The sequence below is a fragment of the Macrosteles quadrilineatus genome, unplaced genomic scaffold (genome assembly GCF_028750875.1).
Source record: "Macrosteles quadrilineatus isolate MER2022 unplaced genomic scaffold, UCM_ALF_1.0 Scaffold_3__2_contigs__length_128488019, whole genome shotgun sequence".
Taxonomy (NCBI): domain Eukaryota; kingdom Metazoa; phylum Arthropoda; class Insecta; order Hemiptera; family Cicadellidae; genus Macrosteles; species Macrosteles quadrilineatus.
The window spans coordinates 95002027-95026731 of record NW_026542596.1 but is presented as its reverse complement, the minus strand read 5'-3'; the positions used below and the strand labels follow the sequence as shown (position 1 = coordinate 95026731).

The 24705-nt window shown below is 34.5% G+C and overlaps 1 protein-coding gene across 4 annotated transcripts; it reads right to left on the bottom strand.

Moving 5' to 3' along the window:
- Positions 1–10974: 10974 nt before the first annotated feature.
- Positions 10975–24355, bottom strand: LOC128991040 (uncharacterized). 4 transcript variants are annotated; one of them, XM_054413753.1, is made up of 3 exons: positions 24024–24355; positions 21674–21817; positions 10975–12909 (listed from the first exon to the last, which is right to left on the bottom strand). In XM_054413753.1, the coding sequence occupies exon 3, from the start codon at positions 12901–12903 to the stop codon at positions 11455–11457; it is 1449 nt and encodes a 482-aa protein (XP_054269728.1). In that variant the 5' UTR covers positions 12904–12909; positions 21674–21817; positions 24024–24355; the 3' UTR covers positions 10975–11454. The 4 variants fall into 4 exon arrangements, with proteins under 4 accessions (XP_054269728.1, XP_054269730.1, XP_054269727.1 ...); XM_054413755.1 differs by having other exon boundaries at positions 21674–21795; XM_054413752.1 differs by having other exon boundaries at positions 24028–24355.
- Between the last annotated feature and the right edge of the window lie 350 nt (positions 24356–24705).

Sequence of the window (24705 nt, the reverse complement as noted above, 5' to 3'; positions counted from 1 at the left end):
TAATTCAGAGCAGCAATAAAATAATTACTTTTCACACAAGTCACAAATCGAAACTCCCCCTTCCCTGTAATACACACAGTCGACTTTTTCCACGAGAATACTTCCTCTGTTCGTTGAAGAGTTCTCGAAGCTAGTCACACCATTGAACATATATGAAAAGTCTTATTGTTGCTGTTGTTGTTAATCTCATTTGTTGTTATTTGTTATATTTATTTATATTGTTTGTTATATTTAATTATATTGTTTGTTATATTTATTTATACTATCTAGTAAGGAACTTCCATGTGTGCCTGATAGCTTTCTAGAAATTCTTCTTTGTGGTATGTCAATAGTTTATTAATTAGCCACAGTGTTGTTGTTGTTGCATCGTTTGTTATTACTACTATTTATTTGCTTGTATGTTATGTGTTTGTTAGCACTCAGTATCCATTATTTTTTTTAGTATGTAAATAGTACCTAGCCATCTTTCTTGTATTGAAATGTATAATGGTTTTGCCGTTGGAATGAAATAAAATAAAATAAAATAAATAAGTTGATGGTTACAAACATCTATTCAGTTTTGATGAATTTGGTGCACTCTTAGACCCAAATCTCTGAAACTAGTCAAATCCAATGGTTATAGTAGTACTCGTCTTCAAATCTGAAGGTCTCTGGTTCAATTAAAAGCGATATCGATTATGTGTCATTATTTGTCACTGAAATAACAATTAATGAGGTTAATCTAACATAAGGTTGACGTTAGGTAACAAGACCAGGGTTTGGACCATTTTCTTAAGAAAAGCTGTAAAAATACCAATGTTGTGAATAAACAGAAAACATGTCTGTTTCAACTTTGAAATTATATCCATATATAATTCCCAAACTACCCATGAAATTTTGAGAAAACTACAAGCACACCCCATGAACCATGTACTTAAAATTTTCGTCATGACGAGAAACCTTGCTCAAAACTATCCGTTATTTCATAAATTGTTTTTTAAGGTCGTAATTGCCTGGGGAACTTTCCTGGCAAGTAATTCCAAAGGGAACTTTCCATATACCTAAATGTTAAAAAAATACGTCAGCACTTATTTGACATTTATATGTTACTAGCTGGCCCGACAGACGTCGTCCTGTCCTAATGTGGTTTTATGGCAAATGCTCGTTCATTTTCAAGATGAGCTCGTTCGCATAGCTCAATCACGTCCTGGTTGAAGTTCGTTCGCTATGCTTACTCACCTTTCAGGTTGGAGCTCGTTCGCTGCGCTCACTTGCCTTCAGGTTAGCTTGTTCGTTACGCTAACTCGCCCCCAGGCACAGAAAACATACCGCTATAACCTATAGTTATAGTAGTATGTATAGGTTATAGTAGTACATTTTCTGTGCTCCAGGTTGAAGTTCGTTCGCTACGCTTACTCACCTTTTGGTTGCAAATTAGCTGTTGTCATGAATTTAAAAAAATAATAGTGCTGCACCCTGTTGGAAAAACTTATTAACTTTTTAATGCTATTGAACATCACAGAATCAAATTGAACCAGCTTCTTTAATTTCGAGTACTCATAAGGTTAACATGGGAAACTCCAGAGCCACTGGGCGGAGCCCTTTTGACGGATCTGCACCAAACTTCACACAAACCATCCTTGAATAATAACTGAATGTTTCATTACAATCTGTCGAGCGGTTTCGGAGTCCATAAAGGACAAACACACAAACTAACTAACAAACATACATTGGCTTTTATACATATAGATTCTTTCAATTTATTACCTTATTAAAATTAGGTGTTATTATTTGATTTTATTATTGTATTACATCTTGTTTATTTTAGCTTAACTTAACTAATCAATAATTTTATTAATATATTTATGAAATCAAACGGGGTGAAGTCCGTGGGTAACAGCTAGTTCTACATACATATAAACGTTTCATAAGGAGCTGTAATTTTTTTTATTAATTTTTTTTAGGGCTTCTGTAGGAAGGGAGTAACGAAACAGTCACAAGAAATTTTAGGTTTTATTTGACAACTAGAAAACAGATATTTATTTGATCAAGTAGCAAAGAAACAACACAAACTGTGTTTAATAACAGTCATGTACAACCCTTTTTGTATTGCTTATTTTTGTACTGCCTTTTTTTATGCCTCACCTGATTCTTACAACTCTACCACCTTTCTGTTAAGAGGTCGGAGGAAATGTGGCGGAAGAACAGCTGTTTCTGAGGGAAATTAGTTCCGATGTGACTGGATGAAGTCAAGCGGGCATTTACTGCTAAGACATTTACTTTTTTTACTTTTTTGCAAATACCTCAAAAACGGTGAGTTTTTCTTAAAATACAATGAATTACAAAAATAATCTAGATTAAATTTCGAACAAAATGATACCATACAATACCTATCTACAATGAACGGTTCAGGAGATATTGAGGGGTAAATGTGATTTTTTCTTAAAATTCTAAAAAAATTGTTTTTTAAATGGAGAAACCCCATGGACACCCATAAAAAAGTGTCTATTGAGTGCCAAATTGTTCAACATACCTCCCTTAATATGTGTAAAAAAGTTACACTGATTTGAGTGTCGGATTTGGGAAGTAGGGTTTAAAGAAAATGGGGTGAAAATAGGACTTTTTTACTTTTTTGCAAATACCTCAAAAACGGCGAGTTTTTCTTAAAATACAATGAATGACAAAAATAATCTACATTAAATTTCAAACAAAATTATACCATACAATACCTATCTACTATGAACGGTTCAGGAAATTATGGGCGGTAAATGTGATTTTTCTTAAAATTCTAAAAAAAAATTGTTTTTTAAATGGAGAAAACCCATGGACACCCATAGAAAAGGTTTCTAATGAGTGCCAAATTGTTCAATAGACCTCCCTTAATATGTGTAAAAAAGTTACACTGATTTGAGTGACGGATTTGGGAAGTAGGGTTTAAAGAAAAGGGGGTGAAAATAGGACTTTTTTTACTTTTTTGCAAATACCTCAAAAACGGCGAGTTTTTCTTAAAATATAATGAGTTACAAAAATAATCTACATTAAACTTCGAACAAAATGATACCATACAATACCTATCTACAATTGGTTCAGGAGATATTGAGGGGTAAATGTGATTTTTTCTTAAAATTCTACAAAAATTGTTTTTTAAATGGAGAAAACCCATGGACACCCATAAATTATCTTAATCCAATAAAGAATTTTAAAATGGTGGCCATTTAAATATTTTAAATTTAAATTGCAAAAAAGGCCATTTTTATGAAAAATGTAATGAAAACTTTTATTTAGGTTTTAAAATTCCCTATCAAACGACACCAAGCTCAATAAGATTGAATAAAAATAACTAAATTATAACAATTTTTAGTTGTAAAATTATTAAGATCAAGGCTTCGCTATTCAGGTTTGCCTCATTTTACAACTAAAAATCGTGATATTTCATTTATTTTTTTTTTATTATTTTCATCATTTTAAAAGCTAAATGAAGTTCATAAAAGTCTCATAAAATTAGACATTTTTTGCAATTTCAATTTAAACAAATTTAAATGGCCGCCATTTTGAAATTTTTAATTGGATTAAGATCATTCTTTTTCTAACGAGAGTCTATTTTACCTCAACATACATACCAAGTTACATAATGATCGGTTAAAAAATTCAAAGATAAAATACTGTTTATGTGTAAAAAACAAAATGACAAATATCTGATTAACGAAGTGATTTTGAGAAATAATTTATTCTTGATTTTCTTATTATTTTGACCCATAGAACCATTTTCTGGAGTTTGGCTGTTCTTACGGGACACCCTGTAGGATGTCTCACGTAAAGTGAACCAATAGCGTTGAAACTCACATTTTTTTATTATGAGTTATAGAGTTGACTTCTTTTGGAGCACTCCCCTTTACTTTTTAGATGTTTTTTGGGATGATTTCCAATTTTAAAAATATGTTTGCCATTTTCCAATATGGCTGACAACTTTGTTATTTCTTATGGAACACCCTGTGGTTTATGATTGTTTTATAATTCAAATGCAATTTTAAGACATTTTTAATTTTGACATTTTCTCTTAAAAACTACTCATTTAGGAGTTACAACGTAACGTGTTACACTTATGGAAAAAAGGCTTGCTGTATACATTCCGCATCCTGTAGCTCATGTACGAATAAGTTTATAGAGAATATGCAAAGAACAAAAAAGAGTTAAAATCGCATTTATATCTTAAACAGACCATGAAATACAGAAGGTTCCAATATTAAAGTTAGCTGCCATTTTGGAAAATGGTGGAAATTTTTTTTACAAGGAAATCAATATTTTTATCGTATTTTATTAGAATGTAGTTGAAATTTTTACAACCGTTCATAGTTGATAGGTATTGTAAATATGATTGTGTTTGATATTCAATAAAGATTTTTTTTTTTTTTTTGTAATTCATTATATAAAAAAGCACCCTTTACGAGCCTCCCTTTTTGAAAAGCCCTCCTACCAAATCAGAGACTCAAATCATTGTAACTTTATTACACATATTACTATTGAATAAATTAGCACTCATTAGGAGATTTTTATGGGTATCCATAGTTTTCATGAATTTAAAAAAACAACTTTTTTAGAATTAAAAGAAGAAAATCACATTTACCCCTCAATATCTCCTTACCCGTAAATGGTAGATAGGTATTGAATGGTATCATCTTGTTCTAAATTTAATTTAGATTATTTTTGTAATTCATTGTATTTTAAGAAAAACGCACCATCTTTGAGGTATTTGCAAAAAAGTAAAAAAAGTCCTATTTTCACCCTATTTTCTTTAAACCCTACTTCCCAAATCCGACACTCAAATCAGTGTAACTTTTTTACACATATTAAGGGAGGAATATTGAACAATTTGGCACTCATTAGAAACTTTTTTTATGAGTGTCCATGGTTTTTCTCCATTTAAAAACAATTTTTTTTAGAATTTTTAGAAAAAATCACATTTACCCCCCAATATTTCCGGAACCGTTCATAGTAGATAGGTATTGTATGGTATCATTTTGTTCGAAATTTAATGTAGATAATTTGTGTAATTCATTGTATTTAAAAAAAAACTCACCGTTTTTGATGTATTTGCAAAAAAGTAAAAAATGTCCTATTTTCATCCCATTTTCACCCCCTCCCCCCCAAACCCGACACTCAAAACAGTGTAACTTTTTTTTACATATTGAGGGAAGTGTATTCAACAATTTGGCACTGGTTTGAAACTTTTTTTTTGGATGTCCCGGTTTGCTCTTTTTTTAAGCTAATTGCACTGTACTAATATTGAAATTGTAATAAGTAGGTTAAGACCAAGTTAAACAGTTCAAATCAGTTTTGATGGAAGAACAGAAAATGCCTCAAGTTCAAAGAAGAAATATTGAACACGGTATTAGGACACAATTAATAATGAGATATTTTGTGCGTATGGGGAGAGTAGAAAAAGAGAGACCTGGTCTAACAGATACCCATCCAGATACACATTCACTTTGTGAGATGAATAATATTTGCCAGTTCTGCTATGCAACTTACTTTGGAAGTGAAAAAATATACGAAGCTCATAGTGTTGTCACGGTAGGAAAGTAAACTTGCCTAAATGTCAGATCAAATAAATGCATGCAAGAAATGTTTACTTCAGACACTGACAGATCGAGATATTTCAAAACATTTTGTTAAAATTACGTTAACCAACATTCAATGGTGTAGCTGCTTTAGCCTATTCAAAGCAGGTTATGGCTGTCCAGTTGGTAACCCCGAGTTTGTGGGTAAAAAATGGAGCACATGAAAATGGTTGACATCACCTTACATTTCAGGTTACTCTACGGAGAAAATTCGTTTGATCGGGGGATGTATCAAATCAAAGGAATAAAATGGTCCAACTTTACTTTAATTACTTAAGAAAGGGTATCAGTACGGTAACAGTGTTCTTCAATTCTCAATGCTGGAAAAACTTTGTTGCAACATATTAACTCGAATTGAGGCAGATCGTTTAGCATTCATTAGAAGTTATCAGTTAAAATCGAGAGCAGAAATGATGTAGGTTAACCTTGGTGACGCCATTAGAGATATTTAAAATTAGTTTCTAACAAGTTTTCAAATAACTCTAAGATGTAACTAAAGTTACTAGAATTTAAGCATAAGGTTTTCCTCGGCGTTATGTTTCATACTAGGCGGCTCATTGAGCCGCACGGGATCCCTAGTAATATATTAAATTGATAAATTGCAACAAGTGTAGAAAAAAATTGCACCACTTTAACAGAATGATGAGAGTAAAACATGCAATTTTGCATTATTCATCAATCTATACTATTATATAAAAATCTAATGGTGTCTGTCTGTATGTGTATTACTAATAGGTGAAAAAACTACTGAACCAACTGGGCTTAAATTTTACAAAAATATAGCTACCATACCAAGGACCATTATAGGACTATTCACATTTCGATACTTACCGTAGGCTTTGCCCCTTTGGCTTTAAAAGTTCTGAGGTGAACATTTTAAAAGTAAATATTGTTGATTGGTCTCCATGGCTGTGATGAGAAAACTAACAGTGTTTGTTTACATTTGCTTTGACATTTAAATATAAACAAGAAGAACTGCTAAACTGTATATTTCACAATTTCAGACAGCTGATACAAAGAAATTAAATATAATATTTTCCATAAATATGAAGTAGGTTTATTTTAATATAACCTTTTATGATGGATTATTTATTCTAAAACTATGTCAATGATTATATAAAAAAAAAGATTTTATAACCGTTGCTGTATCAACTCCGGCTCTGCTTTGGATATTTTAAAGCGTCTTAAGTTAATAATCTTAAGTGAAAATAATGTTATTGATATGTTTTCATGGAAACAGTATGAAAATTACAATGTATAGATGTTTTGTATGAATTTGGAGGCTACTTTAAATAAATTCTAACTGCTTCACATGTTAGATTAACTTAACATAACTTAACTTGCACATCACATTGTGTTTTATATGTATATTTAGGTAAATTAAGTTATTGTGTTTTGCTAAACCTATGCTTAAATTAAACTAAAGAATATCATCAATAACTATTGTCGTTGATTTTTGTTTTCTAAAATATGTTGAATATGTGTAACTATATTTAATTATCAAATGGTAATACAAAATACTCTTATTTTATCTTAACATAGCTTTCAGTTCACATTTACTTTATTTGATACATTTATTATTTGTGTTTTGTTTTGCCACACCACTGATTAAATTAAACCAAGGACAATATCATAAAACTAAGCAGTACACAGTGCTCTTTTGTTTCTAAAATCAATGAAATATCTGTTACTATGTTTTCTTAATGGTAAGTGTGAAAATGTAAAGGTAAGGGACGATGGAACTGATTAAAAGAACTGGTTTGTTGTTTGTTGATATTTTTGTATAGTAGAATCAGAGATGCAATTAAACATATACTGTATTTGCTATTATATTTTTTAGTCCTTGATGCTTTGATAATCATATTAGTTTTGTCTGCTGTCTTTAATGCTAAATTATTTGTTTGAAATTTTTTATAGTACCTATAGATATATTTTTTCTATGTTTCTTTAATATTTCAAAAGACTATATTGATAAGGCACAGCAATATTTCTAAAGTTTATAACAGCTGACTTAGTTTAGCTAATGATTTATTGTGAGTGAAAAAACTGAAGATGAAAGGATTTGTGATTTAATATAAAGAAGAGTTTAATCATTGACTATATAATGGTTTAATATAAAGATATTTAAATTTAATAATTAGTATTTTTGCAACTTCAAAATTGAAATTTAAAATGTCAATAATAAATTAAAAGATGTGTAATTAAGGGAGATGAAGGTAAATCTGGTAATTAAATCATGTATGTCAAAGTTTTACTCAAAGATTTGGTCAGTTTTTCTCATATCAGCCTACACAAGATTTAAAATTAATCAAAACCAAAATGATGGTATCCACCACCTACTTACCAGATTTAAAAGTCACAACTTAAACGTTTCTATTAAGGCCATAAAAGTTGAATTTTGTTTCTAAAAGCGTTGGCGCCGTTGGCGGATGTGTAACTATTATGCAAGAGATAAAGATTAAAAACGTTTATATTTTATGTCCTCTTCCCGTTGCAAAGCACGGGTACAACAGCTAGTTTTATATATTAGTAAATAAAATCGAATTAATGCTCTGCTTAAAATAGGAGCTTAGGTTTGTATTTTGTGAGTTTTTTCGCCAGCTTTATGAGTGAGAAGAGTTGTGGGCATCATTTCTAAAACCCGCAATGCTGTCAATTATACATCAAAACAATTCCTTTTAAGGGTTCTTTACCATACAACTTAAACCTTAAACTAACCTGAACTGTATCAGAGACCAACTTTATCCATATCACAAACTGATGTAAACATATTTTTTCCAATTTATGCAACGGAATTTTACTCATACTCCATCAAAATAATTGAACAAAAATATCAGTTGGACGGTTTAATACGATTTCAGTCAGCGATTTTTCTGGACGTTTAGTGATTGTTTTTATATTTTCAAGTCGGAGAACACGCTTAAACCTTAACTTTACAAAAATGTGGGTGATGAGACATTATGTTCCAAGAATAATTAACATCCTATTATTCCAGTCACTAAGTGATGTTCCATAGCACCTTAAGCTTTGAGCATGTTGACACCAGAGCACTAGACCATGTCAAGGGTGGTAAAAGTCATTAAGTGAAAACCCGGAATTCCTAACACTAGCTTTTATTCATTCTCTCTCCTTAACAGAGATTTACAAACATACAATTATGATCCGGTAGTCGTCCTACAGGTTGTGTCTACAAGGTCAGTATTTATATAGGTGTTCAATTGAGAAAGATGTAATACTTCTAAAAATATTTTCCTACAGTCACCCGACAAAGTTGGCTTCCTTGTACTGTTTTTAGTACAGAAAGCTGCTAATTGCTGCATATTTATACTTTGCCGTACGGTTTATACTTTGCCGTACGGTTTATACTTTGCCGCACATCAGGATTCCAACGAAACGAACACAAAACAGCGTGGTTCTATTATGCACGTAATCCGTGTACGCTTGGAAATAGGTTGGCAACACTTAAAGATAATAATACTATGAGCAGCTGATTGACTATTATAACTACGATTTAACCTGTCATTTCGTGTTTATAGTTTAGGTATTTCTGAACTTTCTGGACTTTTCATTTAAACGTTTTTAAAACATTCCTACGATCTTAATAAACAAGAAAATACCTTTAAAGCATTTGTTTAGGCGCGGAAACCACTTCAAATTACAAAAACAGACGGAACTATATTCTCAAAACGCGGAGCACATTTCTTGCCGAGGAAAAATAGCGGAGTGATACAGACCGCGGGTACTACTTTCTCTAGGGCACCTATTTGTGTTGCCAGCTGAACCTAAAAACGTGTTGTATAGTGTTTGAAAGACTAATTATTTATATGTTTTATAGTGACTGTAGGAAAAATATAATGTGTAACACGAGTGAAAAAGGCCTTTGCTGCACTCGAGATCATTCCGCACTCGCCTGCGGCTCGTGCGTAAACATTGCTCTCGTGTGCAGCAAAGTGCTACTTTCACCACTAGTTACACAAATAACTATTTATTCATCAAATTTTACACAATTATTATTGTTGATCTTACTTTGTACAAAATATGTATAGGCCTACATAGGCTGATAAACAATTTTAAAACAAATTCCTATATATTTACATGATATAATATGAATATATAATATATGTTATAATTAGAAGATACAAGATTGAACAATGATCTAAAGTATAAAATAATATAAATTGCGAAGATGTACATAAAATGCAATAAAAAAATTATATAGATAATTATTTTATCAAAACAAAGCATTATAAGTGTATGGACGAGTTTGAGTACATTTCAAAAATATGTTTGTATTCATCATTGGTTGTCATTTTATGTTATTTCCTTGGGTAATAAATTAATTAAATGGGCTCACATTTATTTGCTATCTCTTAAATACTAATAAACATAAAAATATTATCTACTGTGTTAATATGCTGGTGGCAATCCAACTATTTCCCCTTTAACAACTGTTAAAAATTTACCGATTTTTAAATATACAAAAGAAACCCTAAATTGCTTGTTGGATAGAACTTTTTTGTCTTCACCACAATATTATTCTAATATCCGCAGGGTTTAGCTGCCAGAGTTAACTGTTTACTTCATTATAATCTGAGTGAAGATAATAATAATAAATCTTTTATGCAAGTGCCGGTAATAAAAACATGGGTTTGTACAGTTTTAGAATGTAAAATTTTCAATTTTTGGAGAATATATTAACACATTCACTGCTAATGATATGTAATACTTTTATAAATGGCTAAAAAACATAAACATTAACATGATCATGTTAATTGAGTGACAATATATCTTTAATTAAATAAATTTTATACTATAAATTGTGGATTAAAATATATTATGTAATTATATACATCATGTATTATATATCTGCTAATATACTTATGACGCACAAGTGCGTCATTAGCAGTGAACGTGTTAACAGAAATTGGGAGAAGACAAAATTGGAAATTATTTAAATTTTCTTTAAAATCCTATTTTTCAAAAATAATATAAAACACCAATACTTAAAAACTTCAGGAGAACCTAACGTTTTAATACAATACTAACAACTTTTCCTAAACTAATATATTGTAGGACTCTTGTATTTATAAAATAAACATGTGATTTGATTTTTTTGCATTAAAATTAATCCAACCAAGATATGAGAAACACCAAGAAACACTCAGGAATCAAAGGAAATCAGATAAAACCACTAACACTGTGTAGGATTTGTGAAAAGTACAACAATCATAGAAAGACTTAATTTTTGCCCAGCTCCATGTGGACTCTAGTATTAAATGGGAAAAAATATGTTTGCTTCAAAAATTAGATTTTTAAGTATATTACTTTATTTGCAAAGCATTGTTACATTACTTGCAATGGTTAAAAAAACACCGACCCCGATTTTTTTGGGACCATGAAGGTATGTGAAGGTTTTTAAGGTATGTGTCCATTTGAAGAAATTAGGTGATAAATAATCAAAATATAGGTAACAATAATAATAATAACTTATTGTAAAAACCTTATCAGGTAATTAAAAATGCACTTAGTGTGTAAGTTTGCTGCGGCAGGGGTATTTTATACCATAATTGTGTATTTCAAGTTTTAAACTTGAGTCAAAAGGTTTCTAATCTGAATATTCTATAGAAACTTTTTTATTATTTACAATATTTAGAAAAAAAATAGTGCTTATCAAAAAACATATCTGAGGTATATTTAAAATGTTAAAAACTACATTACAGATATGCCTAGTTATTTAAGAGCCACAATAAGATTCTGGTAAGATTTCACGGATTATGTAAATAGTGATGGTTACAAATCAAAATTTGCTTAAGAGATCAATAGCCTTGTCTGCATTGGTACACAAAGAAGAGTTGAATCACCAAAAATGTAAGATTACAATTTTGTTTTCTTTTTCTATCGCTAACTTTGTACAATGCTGATTCACAGCAACAAACGATCCGTTGACAGGAAATTTGAATAGTTTCCTGGCAGTTCTGCCTATCTCCCACACTTCACTATTTACCGAGTTGATGACAACAAATTTATCACATATTGCTCTTAAACTATATAATGTGAATCCGAGCTTAACTTTGTTGATGATATCTAAAGTTGTGAGATCAAAGACATGTACAACATTTTCAAATGTTCCAAACAGCAACATTTGTCCAACAACATTTATCGTCTTTTTTAGAATTTGTTGTGGACACTTTCTGACCAGTAGTTTTTCTGATGTTTCATAGTTGTACACGAAGATTCTTTCAGCAGCTGCACCGATTAAAAATTTGCTTTTGAAGACTTGAAAGTCACAGTAGTTAAGTTTGACTAAAAACGAAGTGAACATCATTTTTGAAAGATCGTACCCATAACAATGGTATGTATGCCGGTCATGCAAAACCCGAAGTTTTACTACTACATTCTTTTCATCATCGCATGACAGGAACTGTAATCCGTCAATAGCAAGATTGCTACCGACAGGAACATTCACTTCGTCAATTTTTTGCCCCTTTTGAATATCCCAAACATGAAATGCAGGGCACGGCAAATCTTTGAAATTTGTTACAGCTCCTATAAATAAGTTACCAGAAACAGTCATCTCCACTTGATACACCAATTCAAAGTAAGTTGTCCTGTAAAAAGTGTTTTCATCATGAGTGATAACATCTTTAGAACCCTTTTCAGACTTCTCAAACAGGAATGCATTCACCAATGGAATGCGAGAGAAAGATCCCAATGTGATATCATACACTAAAATTAAGTTATAAACACCGACAACTAGCTTGTTTTTTGCTATTTTATAAAAAACAAGCGAATCAAGATTGTCAAACTGATCAATGTTAGATGAAAACGTTGAATGTAAAAAGGGTGTTTCAACGACATCCCAAATTTCGTCTAGCAGCTTATTGTTGTTAATAAGGTATGTGTGGAGGAATAAAAAGTCATTTTCATAGAACTCAATCCTAGATTGGCTATAGACGACGTTGGGAGGTCCATACTCCAATTCACTTTTCTCAAACCTGCCATTTCTCCAGTTTTGGAACAGGTGGGCTTGCATCATGAAGTTCCTTTTCCATTCAGTTATTGGTGAAAGCTTGCTTAACCGGTCATTTTCCCACTCAAAAACGGGTTCAACCCAACAAGCACTTCTTTTGAGATAGTTAATGCGGTCAACGTTACAATATCTTCTCCAAATCAGATCATCGCTAAATACGTCCCTCATTTTGGTGCTAGTAGCGCAACAAGCCATGATGTCTTCTGTACTCAGATAACTGGCGATTTGGTCAATGATTATGATTGGCATAACTTCTAAGCTTAACTGCCTCTCCATATTACCCTGAAAAAATAATCAATTAAAAATATAAATGTATTAAAAGCAATGATTGAGACAAAACAGTAAAGTATTAAAAAACCAACTGACACTATTATCTCAAATTTCTTGTCCCTTTTTACTTAATACTAGGGAACCCGTGCGGCTCAAATGAGCCGCATGTTGCAACAAAGTTTTTCCAGCATTGAGAGTTGAAGAAAACTGTTTCCTTACTGATAACCTGTGTTAAGTTATTTAAGTTGGGTCATTTTATTTCTTCGATTTGAGACATCCCCATGAATAAAAAAAAATTCTCCGTAGAGAATCCAGATAAGTGGGGTGATATCAACCGTTTCATGTGCTCCATTTTTTACCCACAAACTCTAGGTTACTCTCTGGACAGCCATAATCTGCTTGAATAGGCTAAAGCAGCAACACCATTGAAAGTTGGTTAACGTATATTAATGTGTTGTCTATCAGTCACAGTATATGCCCCGCTTCAGAATGTTTTCATGTTGTTCAGTGGAGTTTCTCTTAATACCTGTCCCAAATTTTTGAAAGTATGGATTCATTTGTCGAAATAGGTTGGAGAACTCTTGTAGCTATAAGATTTGGAGAGCAATTTTCATTTTCTCTTTTTGAACAGCGTATAGACCGTTACTACTCGATTGTTGAATATAGAAACACTAATTCCTTCACTTATGTTTTGTCTAATATTGCCACTAAAACGTTCAATAGCAAATGAGTTTTTGAAACTTCTTATTTTTGACTTGAAATGTCTGGATTGTGTTGGTAAATTCAGTGAAAAAACTTTATATAAGTTAGCCCGAAGAACTGGCAACATAACCTAGAAGTAAACAATCCATTTGCGTTTTTTTCTCAATTGAAGTAGAGCGAGTAATACAAAAGTTTACAATAAAAACATAAGGTCCGCCAAGATTTGGTATAATCTTACTACTTGAACTTATCATAGTCAAGGCATTATTATAGTTTCTAATAAATGTTTTTAAATATCTCGATCTGTCAGTGTCAGAAGTAAACATTTCTTGCATGCATTCATTTGATCTGACATTAGGCAAGTTTACTTTACCACCGTGACAACACTATGTGCTTCGTATATTTTTTCACTTCCAAAGTAAGTTGCAAAGCAGAACTGGCTAATATTATCACCAAATATATCAACCAAGCATGCAATATATCACCAAAGTGAATGTGTATCTGGATGGGTATCTGTTAGACCAGGCCTCTCTTTTTCTACTCTCCTTATACGCATAAGATATGTTAATTACTGTATTAATTGTCTCCTCCTCCGGTTTTCAACATTTCATCTTTGAACATGAGGAATTTTCTGTTCTTCCAACAAAACTGATTAACTGTTTAACTTGGTCTTAACCTGAATATTACAAACTTTAATATTTACTCCCAAAAAGCTAGTGAGTTTCTTTTTAAACAGCTGTTTTTTGTTATTAAATTTGTTCTATGTATTTCTTATGGGGAAAACCCGACCTTTGAGAGGGTCTCACGCCTTCAACAGTAGGAATTTTAAAATTCTAAAACCTTATTGCAAAACTACATATTCAGACGAATCTTTTGACACCTTAAACGTTGAAATTGGTCCACAAATAAGGGAGGAGTTGCGTTAACAAAAAACGGCTTCACGTATTATATGTATAGATACCACAATCACAAGAGTACAGGAAGTTGTAATTATTAATTTGCTCTGGGGGATGGGACAGGGCGCATAAAGCATATAGGTTTGTTGAAGTGATGAGTAGGCCTAATCCTATAAAATTTAGTTTGATAAGGTGTTAAAAATATATTGAGACAGCATTATATTGTTTTGTGGGGCTGTTTTTATAATAGTAGCCTACTGTAAATAATTAAGCTTAAAAAAGATATACAAATCTCACAACTCATCAAAATCTGATGATTTCTGCTTGAGACAGATGATGTTGCCAACAGACACAAACATGTATATGAGTTTAAACCAATAATTGTGTTTTTGGCCTCTGAGGACATCAAAATGGAAGAATAAACTGTTCCCAGGTCTTACTATAAGACCTGTATTTAGCTTATTCCCTATATGGGAAATCTGCTAAAAGAAACAGGAAGTACACTGACAGGAACCTTCTGGTTAGAAGGAACATTCCCACACTCAGTGGTGATTTGTTCAGCTGCTCATAAGCCTGGTTTACACGGGTTGAGAACGGCGGGCGAGTCAGTATGCGAGTTCCCACTCGCTCTCTAACTCGCTTGTTGTAGACATGCAGGCAAGTCCAGAAGTGAGCGAGTTGGTAAAAAGAGGTCAGTTGAGAGCAAGTCCAGTACTTTAGTTGAAAACCGAGTTGCTCGGCCCAGTAACTACCCCCACCAGCATGATTTTCCCGTGAAACATCTGTTTACTGCTGTCAAGTGAGCCCAGCGACCACAGATAATTAAATATAATATTTTTTCCGTGGTCTCGCTGGGTGAGTCAGTATTGAATGTTGGTTAGTTCAGTGTAGGCCTACTCACTCGACACTCAATGCTCAATGGTTCAGTTGAACAGTTGGCCCTTGGCCCTGTATTGCATTGTCTTGCTGATAAAGTAGCAAGATGGCGCCCGGTGACGCACCTAATAATTGTGGCTCTTGTAATATAAAGTTAAATACGCGTAGTAAAGCGATAAAGTGTTTTGGAAAGTGTCAAAAGTCTTTTCATATTAGTTGTTCTCAAATCTCTGAAATGGATTACAACAATTTCAAGTCAATTAATGACATTTTCGTGTGGCTTTGCCCGGACTGTATCTCATGGCTTGACTCTGTGAAAACGTCTCCTTCAGTAATTCATGACAACAAAATTGAAGACAACGAGAAACCTCTCTGCTGTGAATGTTTTAGTTATATAAAAATAATAACTGACGAAATTTCTAATCTATCTGCTAACTATAAAACCATGTCTGAAAATGTGAATGCTCTGGGTTCTGAGCAAACGACAATCAAATCGATGCTACACTCACATGCTGATATTATCGGTGACATAGTCCATTTAGGACAGCAAAATAAGGATAAATCTCCAGTGAAACCATCAGTAAATTGTACTCAGAAGTCCCAGGAGTCACTTAATGTATCGAAGATGATTGAAAATGAAATTGAAACCCCTGACCTAGGCCTATTCTCTAGTCCTGGAACCTCTGGAAATAATACAACTGCCATAGATTCACACCCTACCCAGGCTGATGAGATACTTTTGCTAAACGAAGAAAATTTCCCAAACCTCTCACATGACAATGGATGGAAAGTTCAGCGAAATAAGTACCGCCGAAAAGGGCTAGGCCTTTCACATAGCACTAACTCTGCTCCCAATACTGCTAGAGTCTCTGATCGCGAAGGCTGTGGCTCAAAGCAAGATCGTGATCACGACCAGGTGTCAAATTCTTCATCTTCACACCAGCAGAAGGCTAAACCTCAACAAAAGAGTGGTACTACAGTGAAAGGGAAACTTAACCCTAGATCCAGACCTAACCTAAACTCTGTCCCTGTAATTGTTGGAACTTGTGAGGATAAAACTCTATCAGGTAATAAAAAAGCTTGGTTTTACTTGGGTAGGCTAAACAATAGTACTTCTGTAGAGACAGTGAAGCAATTTGTTACTTCAAAATTTACAGGCATCTCTCCTGTTGTTGAAAAACTAGAGTCAAAAGGACCTAACGCTAGCTTTAAGATAGGTGTAGATTTTGATCGAAAAGATGAACTGTTCCAAAGTGCCTCCTGGCCAAAAAATGCTATACTTAAACGTTTTTTATTCAGGAGAGCCCCGGCCAGCCTTGTAACATAGGCCCTGAAGACAATTTCTTATCTGTACATATTGTAAATAATACACATTCAACTAAGTCTAGTAATGATAGGCCTAGGCCTACACCAACTATAATTAACAACCAGCCTGAGTCTACCTCTGAACATCCGCCCACTGGCTCTCTGCCTAATTGTACTAGGCCTAACAGTATAAAACAAAAAGCGGAAGTAACGGGTACCAATAATGCTGGGCTAATAATTTCCTCCCTAAATGTACAGTGTCTTAGAAATAAATCTAGTCTGGTTTCACTCTTTGCCAGAGAAATTGGTTGTGATATTTTGGGTGTTTGCGAACATTGGTTAACTAAAGAGGAAGCAGACCTCTTTCTTAGTATCGACAATCTTCACCTTGGAAGTGCATTTTACCGCTCATGTCACAGAAACGGGGGCTCTGCAATCTTTGTCCGCAATGGTCTGAATTTTAAACCTATTGACCTTGATGAATTTAGTGTTGAGATGGACCTGGAACTTGCTGCAGTGCAGCTATTAGACTTATCTTCAATAGTGGTATCGGTCTACAGATCCCCAACTGGTGACCTATCAAATTTCTTCCACCAACTTGACTTGTGTCTGAACTATATTACTAGGCTCAACTGTAAAAATGTCTTTCTTGCTGGCGACTTCAACATCCATCTTGAGTTCCCATCAAAAGAGGAGGCCTCATTTACTAATATTTTAAGAAGCTATGGGTTGTACATTACATCAAGAGAACCTACCAGAAACATGGCATGCCTGGACACAATAGTGACAAACCTTAACTCCTGGGAATATGCAGTGAAAGTCACTGAACCTGTTGTTGCTGACCACGGAGCAGTCTCCCTAATGATTGTGGCGGATCTGGTGAGTACAGGACCAATGCCTATCTCATGGCACGATAAATATATATTCGTAAAGCGTAAAATTGACGAAAGTAACCTAGGTGTCTTGAACCAAAAGCTGAAATGTCTCTCAAACTGGAATTTACCTGACACATCTCTAAACCCTGATCAGAGGTTTTCAAACTTTTTTGAAATTTTCAAGGAACTGTTCGATAGTGTGTTCCCATCTAGAAGTTATAAGCCTAGACAGTCTCTCAATTTGTCAAATAAAATTAAGCCTAACTCTTTCAAAGATAAGCACTGGTACACGCTTGAGCTCTCTAAAATACGTTCATACGTTCTTTTGCTAAACGATCTCCACAAAAAATGTTTAGATGAAGTTAGGAAAAAAACCCTTTATGATTTGTACCGTAAGGTAAAAAGGGATTATTCCTCCAAAGTCAATGAAGCAAAGAAGAGTCACTTTGGTGACATCATAAACTCGGCACCTAATCCATGTAAGGCCGCTTGGGACATAGTCAACGCTAGACGGCAGACAGGAACAAGGCCTAAGATCTTAACAAGCCCTGACGATTTCAATGACTATTTTGTTAATATAGCTAGTGATATTGTAAATAGTTTGCCTGTATTACAGAGTGATCCCACCCTGGAAGTAACAGACCACTCATCAACACTAACACTTGACACCTGGAGCAAGGTGAGTGCTCATGAAATTATATCTATGGTGAAAAACTTCAAAACTTCTAAAAGCCAAGATGTATTTGGGATGTCTTGTAATGTATTGAAATCAGTTATTGAGATTATAGCACCCCCACTTGCTAAAATTATAAATGCATGTCTTGAGGTAGGTGTTTTTCCAGACATACTCAAAACGGCCCGTACAATACCTGTTTTCAAGAAAGGAGATTCCTCACTTGTATCAAACTACCGCCCAATCTCAATACTTCCGGTATTCTCTAAGATCTTTGAGACCGTAATTCAAGTTCAACTTGTATCCTATCTAGAGCACAACCACCCGCTGATTGATGCACAGCATGGCTTTAGGAGGGGTAGATCAACTACCAGTGCTTTACTCAGCCTTATGAACACTATAATTGATGCATTTGAACATAAGTCTTCAGTCTTGCTAAGTCTATGCGACTTAAGCAAGGCGTTTGATGTGGTGTCACATGATGTGCTTATTTCTAAAATGACAAAATATGGAGTTGGTGGTACAGCTCTAAGGACAGTTTCTAGCTATCTTGCCAATAGAAAACAGCTGGTTTCGGTAAATGGGGCCTCGTCCAGTATTAAAAGTTTAACCCACGGGGTACCGCAGGGTTCGGTGCTTGGACCGCTGCTATTCTCGATCATGATTAATGACCTTTGGCTTAATGGCTCTACATTGCTCTTTGCAGATGACACCACGCTCATATCCAGAGGGGGCGATATTCCACGGTTACGGACTGAAGCCCAAGATCTCCTTGAACAGGCCAAAGTGTGGTTCAATATGAACAAACTAAAGCTTAATGACGAGAAAACCAAGTTGATTTTGTGTACTCTGAAGACGGACGCAAGGGAGGAAAGTGCTGTTAAGCTATTGGGTTTTTGGATTGACCCGAAGTTAACCTGGAATCACCATATATCTCAGGTATGTGTCAAGCTGTCTAGAGTGTGCCATCTTCTCAGAGAGCTCAAATCTGTGTTGACTAAGTCACATTTGGTAACTGCCTACCACGCGCTCTTTCACAGCCACCTTGTGTATGGGATTGTGGTCTGGGGACATTCTACAGATACTCAGGACCTACTACTTCTTCAGAAGAGGGCAGTTAGGATTGTGTCCAATTCTGGCCATTTGGACCACTGTAGGCCGTTATTTATTGACTTGAAGATCCTCACCGTCTTCAGTCAGTACATCTACAGCATCTTAACTATGCTAAGAGTAAACCTCGAAGACTTTAGAAAAAGAGGGAGTCACCATGACCACGGTACCCGCAGAGCTGGTGATTTGGACATACCCCGATGTCGTCTTGGTATGACACAGCGAGCCTATCCTCAGTCAGCCCTAAAGATTTTTAATGCTCTACCGGATGAGGTGAAGAACCTGAACCCGAAGGCTTTTAAGAAAAGACTGAAGGATTGCTTAGTGAAAAGGCCGCTCTACTCTCTTCAAGAGTTACAAGATGGGTCTCTATTTGAGCAATAAAAAGCCTCAACACACTTCTGACGCAGTCTATCCAATTTTCATTGGTCAACGACGAAGACGACAAGTATTACAAGTAAGTATTACGTAAATCTTCTCTTGTAAAATTCAGTTTTAAAAATCTTTGTACAACTAAAGATCTACAGTTATACTCTATTAATCAATGGGTCATTAGAAAGCTCACTTCCTAAACATGTTTTCTATCAGAAATACTGTACATTGAAAACGGTGTTTGTGTTTACACATTTTTTATTTAGAGCCATTATAGGCCTATTGCGTATTTTCAAGAAATGCATTATAGTAATTTGTAGCAAATTTAATTTTCTTTCAGAATATATAACCATCTTTCACTTTGGTCGACTTTGCTATGCTGCATTGTATGCTGGTGGCGCTGCCTACGAATTGACAGGCAAAGCTCTCTCCGAGTAGGAAGGTGTTGTACTTTGGACAGCTATATGTACCTTGGACCTATACTCATTTTAGCACTATCTGTTAAGTAAAGGGAGAACTTTTACCATTAGTTAATGCTTTTGCTACCAGAGGTCTATCTAGAGATGGGAATTATCGTTGTTTTCCGGCAACGGTTATAACCATAACGCAGCTGCCCAATAACGTGTTGCAGCAACCTGTTACTTCAATAACGATTGCCAACTCGTTGCCGCTGTAAACCGTTGTCCGCCGGTCGGTGTTGCGGCGTTCAGTTATCGTTGTCGGTTGATCAGTTCAGTTTTCAGTTGTAGTCGCGAGTCGGACGTTGCCGCGTTGTCCAGACAGGATGCGTTATTCTAATTCTAGTTCGTTTCAGAAGTTATTTTTATTGTCAGTTTACGCTGTGTTTTAAGTGGTTATCAACAAACTGTCCGCAAAGACCATTACGAGGGAAATAAATATGCAATATGCATACGTTTGATGTTGGGAGAGGGGGTGGTTAAGCAATGTCTGCTCCAGAGTGCTCCAAAGCTTGCTACGCCACTGAGTTATATGATCGTGGTCACGGACCTTGCGCAATTGTATGGTTGATTCATCGCTTGTTCACAGAGATCACAATTTGTCGCATACATATGGCAGATGAGCTGATCTTCACTCAAGGGAATTATGGCCGCCTGTCTTGTGTAAAGCTTCTCGACACGATGGGCCAAGCTCTGCATGTAGCAGGAATTCTGCTCCGGCGTTTTCTGACCGACGATGGTGTGGTTTTAAGCTAATGTCTGCTTTGTTAGGTAGGCTGCTCTTTACAAGAGTGCAGAAGGAGTTGGCTTCATGGCGTTGATATGCACTTTTCTGCTAGGTATGGGATGTAGCGTAGACTCAAAATCTGCCGCTATAATTATTTGTACTTCTATTTGCGTTTCATAATTTTTGAAGCTTAGTTGATTTTTATCAGAATCAGGGAGCTTCCCCGCTACCTCGCTGGGCTTTGCTCTCACACAAAGTAGCAGATGTTCATCCAGCCATCCTTCTGGACAAGGCTTACATCGTGTGCTTTCTATTTAAGTCTATTTAAGTCGAAAACTGTTTGCAAATTGTTATCTTATTAGAATTCTTGCAGCTTCATTAGTTTGATAAAATCTGTTATCAACACATAGTGACTTATTTTTGACTATTAGAACTTCAAAGTGATCCGGTTGTTCCTTAACAATACGTAATGACAAAATGTGACCCCTTAACCCCATTCGCACACACGTTGACGGATGTGTTTTCGTTTTTTGCTTTGAAGGTTTTCACTTCACTTATTCTGGTAGGGAAGGAGAAAGTTGTAAGTGTCACAGAAGACATTAAACAAGTTTTTTTTCTTGTGATTTTGTACAGTCTGTTTAAAGGAACAAATATCTACTTACATAGCCTACATTTTCAAACCATGCATTTGGCTTCTTACTGAGTCAATAGTGTTTCTTGCGATATCTCACCTATCACATGTAAAGTAAAATACAAATTTATAACATTAAATAAATACTAACTAGATAAGATCCTGTTCTTCCTGATGGGCAGACTGGTCTTTTATTTGCAGTTTTTGTCTTTATAAGTGGAGACAAAATTCCTTGTTAACTATCTAAATCATTGTGCCGAAGTACCATTTGGCCTGGAAGCAGAGGAAAAACAATCTGAAAACAATTAAACTTTAATTAGTTACAGGAACTTTGAGAGTTAAAAGATAGCTTATGTATTGCCATTCAAACAGAAGCCAATTGATATTGGTTCTTAAGAGTTCTGAATATGAATTTACCTGGTCATAATGAACATAAGCATTAACTGATCCTCTGAGTGCCATTTAAAGTTACCGGTAAGTTTAACCTTGCCCAATTCTTTGTAGATTTCTCTTTAGAGAGGCTACGGTAAGTAGGGAACCATAGCCGCCATCGTAAGATAGAAGTTTAGAACTACAAGTTTATTTTTCATTGTTAGCAGACAAAAAAACCAATTTATTGTAGCCTATATTGTATTGTAGGTAAATATGGTACTGTATGGTAACTTAATTTAAAGTGACATGTTTCTGTAGGCACAGTAAAACTCATAAAAATTTTCGATTAGGCTAGCAAATTTTTCATATGGGGAAATAAGCTGTTACCGTAGGTCTCATGGAAAGACCTGTGACACCCGGGACTGAATTAATTAAACTTATTTAGGCTATGTTTATATTTTTTTAATGTGTCCCTTAGCGCAATAGCTAGACTAAATATGATTAATTTTTATAAAATTTTTAGAAATGTGTAAACCCGCGAATAAAGTTTATTCATAGCCTATATGTTTATTCAAACGAGTTCAAAAACTAGCATTATTGGACAATGGGGGGAGGGTTGTAAGAGGGGATTTACAGTGTTAGCAAAATGGGAGTGCCGATGGAGACCAGGTCAAGTCCCTTTAAACGCACGCATCCCCACAGGTCTCCATCGGCACTCCCGTTTTGCTAACACCATAGAGGTATAAATTTATTTTTACCATTTTTGACCTGTCATCTAAACATACAATTTTGCAATTTCTTTCCAAAATATTTTTACAGCTTAGGCCTAAGAAAAATTTTGTACAAAGCGCTTTTTCCAAAGGTTAACTTGCAGATCAAATTTCAAAATAGGAAAAAATTTTTAATTAAAAATGTTATTCTCATGGAGAATAAATTTAAAAACTATTGTAGTTTGCTTGTTTGAATATTATAATCCAATTGATTTAGAGAAGTTGGTTATTGTATTACGTTATCAAAATTACAATAAAAAACTGAGCTTATTAGGTTACCTTCCCTGTAGCGGTATACATTAAAATAATATTTTATTAGTATGGTATTTTAAGTTATAGGAAATAAATCTGGCAATATTAAGGGAATAAATCTGACAATTTTAAGGGAATGTTTTAGGGAAAGTCAAGTCAGGTAAATGGAAAGTTGTTAAGTCAGTAAGTTTGCCGTACTGGGGGTATTTTTATAAGTTTAAATTCGTAACCAAACAACCATCATGTTAAACACCTATCACACCATGCACTACATTTCTTAGAGGTGGGCATACTTCCATCACCAACTTCGCTATGGATAACTGTACATTCCTAATGAAGCCTTGTTCTCGATATTTTAAATAAGCTATAAAACACATAGGATACATGTCCGGTAACCGGACGTGGATTAGGCGTCCGGCAGTACAGTAACGTCACCGGGTTGTGGGGGCCCGGTATGCCATTACCACAACGATACAATGTACAGTCATCGGAGTTCGTGTTGTAGTGGATAAAGTGCTCGGCTAATATGCAAGAGGTTCCTGGTTCAAATCCCATCGGTAACTTTGACTTATTGTCAAAGATTTTGCTTTGAATGCCATTTCTTCTTAACTGTAGCTACATCTTTTGTTAGAATTTTTTACATTTATTATTTTATTGTATGAACAGAATTTAACCTTCATTCGATTTTTCTATTATCAGCAAGTTTGGTTGGTTAGGTTAGGTTATGACAGTAACTGCCGGATGCCTAATCCACGTCCGGTTACCGGACGCGTATCCTCTGCGATTATAAAATGAAACTGTAACCTAAACTAGGCCTAACCAAACTTGCTGATAGTGAAAAAATTGCAGGAAGGATTAAGTTACCAATCGAATTTACAGTTTCAATGGAATATTAGCATAGCGCAGTTAAAAAACTGTACCCTATTTCCTGGTGTTTTTTTGTATTTAATTATTTTCAAATCAACAAGCCAGCCACCACAAAACTCGAATTCCGTTGACTGATCATGGTTATCAACGACTCGGCCTAAGTTACAAATACAATGGTGTAATGAGAACAAGGCTTACAGACACTTCATAATAAATAATAAAACTTATTGGTGATTTTACCTACTTGTTTATAGTTTAAACTGCTCTAAGTTTAAACATTCCACTAATAGTTCGTGCAGTAGTTGGTCAAGTCCATAGTTGTACGACTACACTGTCAGTTAAGATAGAGCCTGTTTGATTAGCCTACCTACACACAAACCAACTGTGGAAACACCATTTCAACTAATTTCTCTTTAGGTGCCTTCTAAAGTTCTAAAGGAAGCCTATCATTACTTTTCATATTGTTTGAATTTTTAAATGTTAAAAATGTCGGCTGTCCTTGTCGTCAGCCGGAGCCGGTCTTCTCTTCAACTTCTTGCTTGTCTTCGTCTTGTTTGTTGTTCTTCCTTCAATCTTTGTATTGTCTCGTTTTTGTTTGTTATGTTGTTATTACTTATTATTTACAAATAAACTTCTTTTACTTCTTTTTGACATAAAAGGCATTGTCTTGGATGCCAGTGATACCACTGATGACTGATGCCAGTTACGCACAGCATTATATGTTTTATCGGGGACAGCTCACTTACTCTACAGATCATAGACTATACGAGCTTTTTAAATAATATTGAAGGTTCACTTGCACTACAGGCTCGTATACTATACGAGCCTATCGAAAATAAAAAATAAATGAAGAGGGTTCACTTACTCTACAAATCATTGTGCCTATGAGCCTCGTGTATTATATTTAAAAATACAGTAGGAA